Consider the following 9,931-nt stretch of genomic DNA (forward strand, 5'->3'; position numbering starts at 1 on the left):
AGTTACTATATTATTTATATAGTAATTATATGTTTGAAATATGTATTATGTTTATTTTATCATGATTTGTTACCATATGTTTATTTTCTTCAATAGTTATTGTATGATTTATGTAGTTATTATATGTTTGAAATAGGTACTATGTCAGTTTATTATGTTATGTGCATGTTTTTTATGTTTATTCTACATTTTTAGTGATGTAGTTACTATATTATGGATCGAGTTACTATATTATTATCACACCACCTATGTCTACAACTTTGTGACTAAATGACCATCAATGATATTTATAGGTACTATATCTTGTATTATAGTAACTATATGTTTGGTATAGTTTTTTATGTATATTATAATGTTATTTTTATGTTGTTTGTTTTCCTCTATGTTATTAGTATAAGAGTTACTATGTTATGCTCACAATAACTATATGATCATAACAATAACTATATCTGCAACCCTACTCATATATGACTATCATTAATATTAAGAGATATTATATCATGTATAATAGTAACTATATATTTTTAATAGTTACTATGTTATCATTTTGTTCTTTTTATGTTTTTTTTTGTCTCTATGTTATTAGTAATAAGAGTGACTATATTATTATGACAGTAACTATATGACTACAACAATAACTATATTTGCATTTCTGCGAATATCTTACCATCATTAATTCTAAGAGTTACTGTAAGATGCATAATAGAAACTATATGTTTTACATAGTTACTATGTCATTTTTTCACACTTAAATGTTAAATTATTAACTTAGTTTATATATCTATTAATTCAGAAATACAAAGATGATCATCTAGAATTGAATTCGTGCAAAGAATAACTTCTGCAAGGAAAACAAAAGCAGGATCGAAGAAGAAGAAGAAAATTCTGACAACAATGAAAACCAAGGACGTGGTAAAGGAAGGAGAGGACCCGGGCGTGGAAGGAGAGGACGTGCTACTATATTTTTGAAAGAGTTAATAGTAACTATAGAATAGAAAGAGTTACTATATGATATAGAAGAGTAACTATTTCTGTACGATAAATATTTACTATATGATATAAAGCAGTCAATATCTTTGTGTATACATTATTAAGTAATTGAATTCTTATCAAAATGACATCAAAAAGTTATTGTATGACTATTAGAGTAATTATACTACATACAAGTACAACTATATCAACTTAACAGTTACTATATGATCTTTGCAGTAACTATGTCGCATATATTAATAATTATATTGTTAAAATTTACTGTATGACTAGTAGAGTAACTATATTGCATATAAGTAAACTATATAAACGTAAGAGTTACTATATAGGCCGCGAATTTTTTGGTTCACATTGCTTGTCCATGTCATCTTTAAAAGCTGTAAAATACCTAAAATATCCTGGTCCACACTAATAGTAGCGTGGACCTGGTCTATGCAAGTGGAATTGTGAAACTTATACGGCATCTTTGCTTTTTTTCAATTCACCTTCTGCAATATATAAGGTATGAAATATCAGAGGTTTATTATAACATATATTTAATCATAATTCACTACCAAGCAAATAATATATTCCATAATATATTAATCGACAAAAATACGACATTATGGCCCTATATAAATGAATTACGGCTTCGGGTTAAATTATCAGTTTCTACGTAACTATTATCTATTATTCTAAATATCATGGCATTCACTATGATAAAAGATATCACTCCCTTAAAAGAATCATGGAGATTGAAGGTGAGGATTGTGAGGTTTTGGGAACAACCGGATTTCAAAGACCATACTGTAATCGGCACTCATGAATTAATATTGGTGGATGAGAAGGTAACTTCGTAATTCTGAAATTTAAATTTGTTTGTTTTTCTTATTGTTGTCGATATTTTTATTTTTTTGCGTAAACTATTATTGTTGAAATTTTAAATAATAGCTAATCATTTACTATATTGCATACAGGGCTCCAAAATACAAGCAACCATAAACAAACATCTATTTGACAACTATAAGAATCTTGTGAAAGAGGGCGCAACTCGTATTATCTCTAATTTTTTGGTCAAAAAAACAGGCGGTCAACATAGGGCTACTAGCCATGACTACAAAATCGTTTTCATCTACAAAACGAATGTCAGGGAGTGTGACAATGTACAACTTCCACTGCATGGATTTGACTTTGTGCCCTTTGACAAGATGCATAAAAAGGAGGTCAATGATGTTTTTTTAGTAGGTATGATATAGAGTATTTTTTGAATTTAGTATATTAACTTAGCACTTTAATTTTATATGTTAACAATGTATTATTTTTTATCCAATGGTAGATGTTATCGGAGAATGCACTGCAATGAGCGATAAAATTGACACTTCAACCAATGGAACACCAAATTACAAAGTGATGTTCGAGTTAGAAGATTTAAAGTATGGATTGTTTGTGTCTTCTTAATTCTGAGAATAGATGTGTATTTTAATTATATTCTAATTTTGTTGTGTTTTTATAGCAAAAATACAATAATATAAAGTAGGACATTTCTAGATAATATAAGACCTTATAATAGGATGTTCGCATTTACATCAATGGGTGGCAAGATAGATTCAACAGTCAATCAAGGGAGAGGACCTTACACCTTTAGATTACATGGTCAAAATTATCACAGGTTAGGAAGTTTGCTGCCAACTTCGGGATCATCTCCGAAATTTGCACAACTCTACATATATGACACAGAAAATGAGGTTTCAAATAGGAAGAATACACACAGGTCAACTACGTATTTCTAATGTTTATTTTCTCAAATTATATGTATACTGCATGATATGTGAAAAAAAATCAGATTCTAACCATTCTTTTTATTAATTTTTCCAGTAACCCTGATGATTTTGATGATGAACTTATTAATGATCTCAAGAGGATGCTTGATCGACATAACCCTATTGCTCAAGCTTTCAGAATGGCAAGGGATCGTTTTAAATCTAATGATTCTCAAAATGTCAAGCTAAGACTTATTGGGAAAAGGGGAACTGATGGGAGGACATACAATCTCCCAAGTGCATCTGAAGTGGCAGCGCTTATTGTTGGTGATGTAGGAAGCTCTGGGGATAGAGATATTATTGTTGAAAAACAATCCGGCTTACTACAACGCATCACTGAGCTACACCCATCATACCTTGCTATGCAATACCCATTGTTATTTCCATATGGTGAGGATGGTTTTAGGGTTGATATTCCAACAAGGGACACTAATGGAGCTTCTTCTAGAAAAAGGGGTAGAGTAAGTATTAGAGAGTATTTTGCATTCCGCATTCAAGACAGACTCAATGAAGCTGCCACATTATTATTGTCGAAAAAGTTATTTCAACAATTTTTGGTTGATGTTTATACAATGATCGAGGCAGAGAGACTTTGTTTTGTTCAAACAAATCAGAAAAAGCTAAGAGCGGAATTGTATAAGAATCTAACAGATGCAGTCATGAGAGGAGACACAGATCCGTCAACTACGGGGAAGAGAATAGTCTTACCTTCATCATTTACAGGCGGACCACGTTATATGATGCAAAACTATCAAGATGCCATGGCTATATGCAAGTGGTATGGATATCCCGATTTATTTATCACTTTTACATGTAATCCAAAGTGGCCTGAAATCACAAGATTTGTTGAAAAGAGAGGTCTAAGGCCAGAGGATAGACCAGATATTGTTTGTAGAGTTTTTAAAATGAAGCTAGATCGGCTAATAAGTGATCTCAAGGAACAAAAGATACTCCCCTTCAGAGTTAACGCATGTAGGTCCATTGAAATATTCTCCCTACTGTCCTCTTATTCTCTAATATGTTTGAATATTTTAATTCTTGCATGAAATGTACCTTTCGTTTTTTTATTTTTAAATCACTCAACTTAATTATTTGTTTGCAGTGGTCTACACAGTGGAGTTCCAAAAGCGTGGATTGCCTCATGCTCACATTCTTCTTTTTTTGCATCCTGAAGACAAGATTTCTAACGGTGAAGAAATTGATAAAATCATTCACGCCGAAATTCCTGATGCAGCAACTAATCCCGAGTTGCATAAACTTGTGGGAGATTGCATGATGCATGGCCCGTGCGGTGAATTAAATAAAAGCTCGCCATGTATGAAAATGGGGAGGTGTTCAAAACATTTCTCTAAGGAGTTTTTAGAAGAAACCAGTGTTGATAATGAAGGGTATCCTAAATATAGAAGACGGGATAATGGAAGGTTTATCGAAAAGAATGGAGTAAAGCTAGACAATAGATTTGTTGTTCCATATAATCCTACACTACTCTTAAAATATGGCGCCCATATCAACATTGAATGGTGCAATCAACACAGGTCGATTAAGTACTTATTTAAATATATAAATAAGGGAAACGATCGAATCACTGCTGCCATGTCCAAAGGGTCTGAAGAGAATCCGGATAATATAGATGAAATTCAAGCATACTATGATTGCAGGTATGTTTATATTTGTATACATGTACTTATATGTAAATTGGTGGTTGCATAGTATAATTACTAAAATTCATGTGGTTCAATTATATCTTTTATTCCACTTTCCAATATGTACGCAGGTATATTTCGCCATGTGAGGCAGTATGGAGAATTTTTGGGTTTGACTTGCAGTATAGAACTCCATCTGTTCAAAGATTGACTTTTCATCTTCCGGGTGAGCAAAATGTTGTGTTCAAAGATGATGATTATATAGATGCAGTGTTGAATAAGCCTAACGTTGAGAAATCTCAATTCTTAGCATGGATGGAGTTTAACAAGACAAGTGCAAAAGCTAGAAAGTTAACTTATGTCGAGTTTCCAACACAATTTGTGTGGAAAGATGGTAAATGGCAAGATAGACAACTTTCTTTTTCTATTGGAAGAATCTATCATGTGCCCCCAGGTTGCGGTGAAAAATACTATTTGAGAATTTTATTGAATCATGTCAAAGGTCCAACATGTTACGAAGATATTAGAACGGTAAATAGTGTTGTATACCCTTCTTTTAAGGAAGCTTGCTACGCAAGAGGATTGTTGGATGATGACAAAGAGTACATTGATGGCATCACTGAAGCAAGTTTTTGGGGTAGTGCGCACTATTTAAGAAATCTTTTTGCGATGTTATTGTTGTCAGATAGTCTATCAAGACCAGAATTTGTATGGAATGCGACATGGCACTTATTATCGGACGATATTCTTCACAGACAAAGGCGGGCAATTCAGATTGACGGTAACTAAACATTCTAATCTATATATTATTTTATTTATCTGAAGTTATAGGATACATTAGATAAAATAAAAAGTATATTATTTTATAATATATTATTTTTTATATATAAAAAAAAGTATATATAGATAAAATAAAATTTGTTTTACCAAAGAAAATATATTATATGAAAATCTAATTTATAAAAAGTATGGTCAGATAACAAAAATACTATTTTAATTATTAAGACACAAGTCTTATTTGTATACTACTATTTTGTATTAGTCTGTATATATATAAAAAAAAGTATATATAGATAAAATAAAATCTGTTTTACCAAAAAAAAATATATTATATGAAAATCTAACTTATAAAAAGTATGGTCAGATAACAAAAATACTATTTTAATTATTAAGACACAAGTCTTATTTGTATACTACTATTTTGTATTAGTCTGTATATATATATAAAAAAGTATATATAGATAAAATAAAATCTGATTTACCAAAGAAAATATATTATATGAAAATCTAACTTATAAAAAGTATGGTCAGATAACAAAAATACTATTTTAATTATTAAAACACAAGTCTTATTTGTATACTACTATTTTTGTATTAGTCTGTATATATTTTTGTATCAAATACAAATAGTACATAGATTAAGACCTGATGATACTATATAGAATTTTTATATAGAATTTGTATGTTATTTTTTCGATAAACCTTTGTAAACTATCTATATACTATTTTTGTCTTAATTTGTATACTTTAAACTTTGTGCAGACTTGGAGTTATCAGATGACCAACTAAAGAATTACACTCTATCTGAAATCGAAAAAATTTTGCGAAGTAATGGCAATACACTTAGAAATTTTCCGATGATACCGTTTCCAGATGATATGCTCATGTCAGAGGGGAGAAACAAGTTGATCCAAGATGAATTGCAATATGATAAAGCAGCATTACATCAAGAGCATGAAAAACTTTTTTCAAGTCTTACAGATGAACAAAAAGAAGTTTACAACAAAATCATGGGTGCGGTGGAAAGAGGTGAAGGGGGTGTCTTCTTCATATATGGATATGGCGGCACAGGAAAAACTTTTATTTGGAGAACTCTTTGTGCTGCTATAAGGTCTAAAGGAGAAATTGTGCTACCTGTTGCTTCAAGCGGAATTTCATCACTTCTCCTTCCGAGAGGAAGAACGGCCCATTCTAGGTTTAAAATTCCTTTGAGTGTAACAGAAGACTCAACATGTAATATAAAACCTGGAAGTGATTTGGCTGAGCTTTTAATGAAAACAAGTCTTATCATTTGGGATGAAGCTCCTATGATTAATAAGTTCTGCTTTGAAGCTCTAGACAGAAGCTTAAGGGATGTTCTAAGACCCTCAGATCAACCCTTTGGGGGTAAGGTTATCGTCTTTGGAGTAGATTTCCGACAAATCCTTCCGGTTATTCCGAAGGGAAGTAGACAAGACATTGTTTTTTCTACAATAAACTCATCTTATCTGTGGAACTTTTGTGAGGTCTTAAAGTTGACAAGAAACATGAGGCTACAAGTTGGACGATCAGATTCAAACAATAATGAAATAAGAGAATTTTCTGAGTGGATATTGAAAATTGGAGATGGTAAGGTCGGAGAGCCAAATGATGGTGAAGGTACTGTAGAAATTCATGATGACAACCTGATAAAAGAAGCAACCAATCCGGTCGAAGCTATTGTAAATAGTACTTATCCATCTATTCTTCAGAATTTATGGGATCCAAAGTACTTTCAGGAAAGAGCAATTCTTGCCCCGACTCATGATAATGTAGAAGCTATAAATGATTACTTGCTATCCTTAATGCAAGGAGAAGAGAAAGAGTACCTAAGTTCTGACACCATTGATCAGGCAGACACAAATATGGAAATGGAAGACATGTATCCAGTTGAGTTCCTTAATTCTATTAGATGTTCTGGCTTACCTAATCATCGGATAAGATTGAAAGTTGGTGTTCCTGTTATGCTTCTCAGAAATATCAATCAGTCGTCTAGCTTATGCAATGGTACCAGGTTAGTAATAACTCAGCTAGGAAAATATATTGTTGAAGCTCAAATCATTTCAGGTAGTAACATTGGACATAAAGTATTCATTCCAAGAATGGTCTTGAGTCCATCGGATACCGGCAACAATTTGCCGATCAAGTTTCAACGAAGGCAATTTCCGTTGGTAGTTTGTTTCGCTAGGACAATAAATAAAAGCCAAGGACAATCGCTTTCACATGTCGGTTTGTATCTACCTAAGCCCGTTTTTAGTCATGGACAACTTTATGTTGCAATCTCGCGAGTTACAAGCAAGAAAGGTTTAAAGGTCCTAATATGTGACAAGGACAATCAGGTTTATAATACTACAAATAATGTAGTATACAAAGAAGTCTTTCGGAATTTACCATGACAAGGTACTATTTCATTCATAATTATATTTATGGTTGATTCATTCTTTGCTGAATATATTGATATGATTTAATATCACAAATATTTATATTTATTTTCTTATGTGCAGTGCATTACTCAGTGGATTTTCAATTATTGAGGCACAACATTGGAGTGCTCTGCTTTTCTTTTTTGGTTTTTTTTTTTTTTTTTTTTTTTCTGTTCTGAAAGTAGTTCAAATATTATTGGTTGTTAAAGACCATGAAGTTTTTATTTTTGACAATTACTTTTTACGATAAATAACAAACTGATATAAAGATACATTATGATTTGTGTCTTATAATTATTCAGCTGTACTTTATTCGTTACCTTATTTACTAAAAATTGCCTATTGTTTTTTAGGATGTATACAAACTGATACACATAAATATGTACTACGGAGTACATAAAATTGAACACATACACTTGGGTATTTCAAAAATAATCAAAATTTGCGGTATTTTAAAAAATAAAACCATTATCATAATTAGAAATATGGGTATTTCAAAAAAGTAAAATACATGGAATATGCAGTTAGTTGGACCGTTTAAACCCAAAATTCACGTCATTGAATTTTAATGTGGCAATCCATCATGCAAATAAATAATTGTTTGGAAATTGGTTAAAAAAACATGACTGAAACAATTTACAACAAAATTCAGAAAAATTGGCAAATAAAACATTAGAATTATAAAAACAAAGATTACTGAAGATTATGAATAATATACCAGAAAAGCAGTTTGGATGCATGCAGAAATGGAAGCGTTAATTCTTGCATCTCCACCCGACGATTGTTCTGATTGCGTCACCTCTCGCTCTTTCCAAAGCCGTCATTTATTCAAAATTCAAAGAATCATCTGCACCGAAAAGATGAAGAGGAGATGAACATTTTTGATTTTTTTTATTAATTGGGAATGGAAGAAGTGGGCAGCAACAGGAAAATGAAATGCAAATCTTGGAAATTGAGATAAACAACAATTTCAATCAACAATTAACATATTGAAACTAAAGACCTAATTCATATTCAATAATTGATTTGATCAAGAATTACTTAACTGGTCTTCAGTCAAATTGGGCTTGAACTGTTTTGTGTGAAGCCTGGAACATCGATCGTCATGTATGCGTGCATAGATCTAAACATGAAAGACGACGCAGCTATTTCCACCATTGTTGTTGATCTGAGCTACTTTCTCTCTCCTATTTTGGCATTGATTTGGGTATAAGTTGTACATCTGTTGTTTTATGAAGCCGGGATGATATTGATATTGAAATTAAAATGATGGAATCATGGAAAAAATGGGAGTTGAAGATGGTGAGTTGATTGTGGAAATGGCTGGGCGGAGTGAACAAAGTTGTCGTTGACTCGGTGGTAAACAAAGTATCACTTTCCCTTCTTTGTTTTCTATTTTTTTTTTAAAATAATGATAATGACATTGATAATACGGTAAGTTACTAAGTTATAGGAGTACTACTTGGTAATAATAACAATGACTAATTGGTAAAACATAGGTTCACTTTTTTTTGTTTTTAATTTTTTTGTAATATTCAATACATTTCCACTTTTTTGTAATATTCAATACATTTCCACAAGGGTGTAAAATTTGGCAAAAATCATGATTTGTTGCAGCGTACAAATAGATGTTCGCTGCAACAAGTTGGGTCTTTTCAGCGTACACCAATTTGTACGCTGCAACAAGTCAAGAATTTTGCCAAAATTTTGGCACTTGTTGCAGCGTACATGCATATGTACGCTGTAAAAAACCACTTTTCGCAGCGAACATTGTACGCTGCAACAAGTTCAGACTTGTTGCAGGTCCCCCAATTGCAGCATACGATGTACGCTGCAACAGGGGTCTAAAAACCCGCTGCAATAAGGGTTTTTTCTACTAGTGCTAGCACTATAAATAGTGCAGATCCCTAGGTAAAAGAAAATCAATTCATTCCCACAAACCTAAGAACTATCTTTGCTCTGCCTTCTCTCTACAAATTACTTATCTCTCTAGCTTATACTTACTTAAGCATCGGAGGGAATATTCCTACGGGGATATTCTTGTTTTGCAGGTTGCCAGAAGTTCGTGCCAGGTCATACTTGATACCTCCGAGGAACGCGTGCCACGTCAGCACCGTAAAAGATCACACAACAACAACGATTAACTCTTCCACATCAATGGCATGATATTTTTGCTTAACGTACGAGGAGGATGTAGATTTGAAACTCATCTTGTTCTTGGTGGATCTATTCTCACGAGCTACCAACTCTTGGAAGCGTTCGGCTGCACGCTTTCACA

At 32.3% G+C, this 9,931-nt stretch overlaps 1 protein-coding gene and 1 long non-coding RNA gene across 2 annotated transcripts; one reads left to right on the forward strand and one right to left on the reverse strand.

Annotated features, from left to right (window-relative positions):
• The first annotated feature begins 1,582 nt into the window (after nt 1-1,582).
• On the forward strand, nt 1,583-7,626 carry LOC130469548 (uncharacterized). Its single transcript, XM_056838898.1, has 8 exons — nt 1,583-1,817; nt 1,947-2,214; nt 2,306-2,402; nt 2,639-2,740; nt 2,845-3,761; nt 3,892-4,447; nt 4,564-5,213; nt 5,975-7,626. The coding sequence occupies exons 1-8, from the start codon at nt 1,674-1,676 to the stop codon at nt 7,624-7,626; spliced, it is 4,386 nt and encodes a 1,461-aa protein (XP_056694876.1). The 5' UTR covers nt 1,583-1,673.
• Nucleotides 7,627-8,202: 576 nt separating this feature from the next.
• On the reverse strand, nt 8,203-9,076 carry LOC110778604 (uncharacterized). Its single transcript, XR_002530882.2, has 2 exons — nt 8,700-9,076; nt 8,203-8,500 (listed from the first exon to the last, which is right to left on the reverse strand). It is a non-coding gene; the product is annotated as an uncharacterized lncRNA (long non-coding RNA).
• Nucleotides 9,077-9,931: the final 855 nt, after the last annotated feature.

This window comes from Spinacia oleracea, chromosome 3 (assembly GCF_020520425.1).
Source record: "Spinacia oleracea cultivar Varoflay chromosome 3, BTI_SOV_V1, whole genome shotgun sequence".
Lineage (NCBI taxonomy): Eukaryota > Viridiplantae > Streptophyta > Magnoliopsida > Caryophyllales > Amaranthaceae > Spinacia > Spinacia oleracea.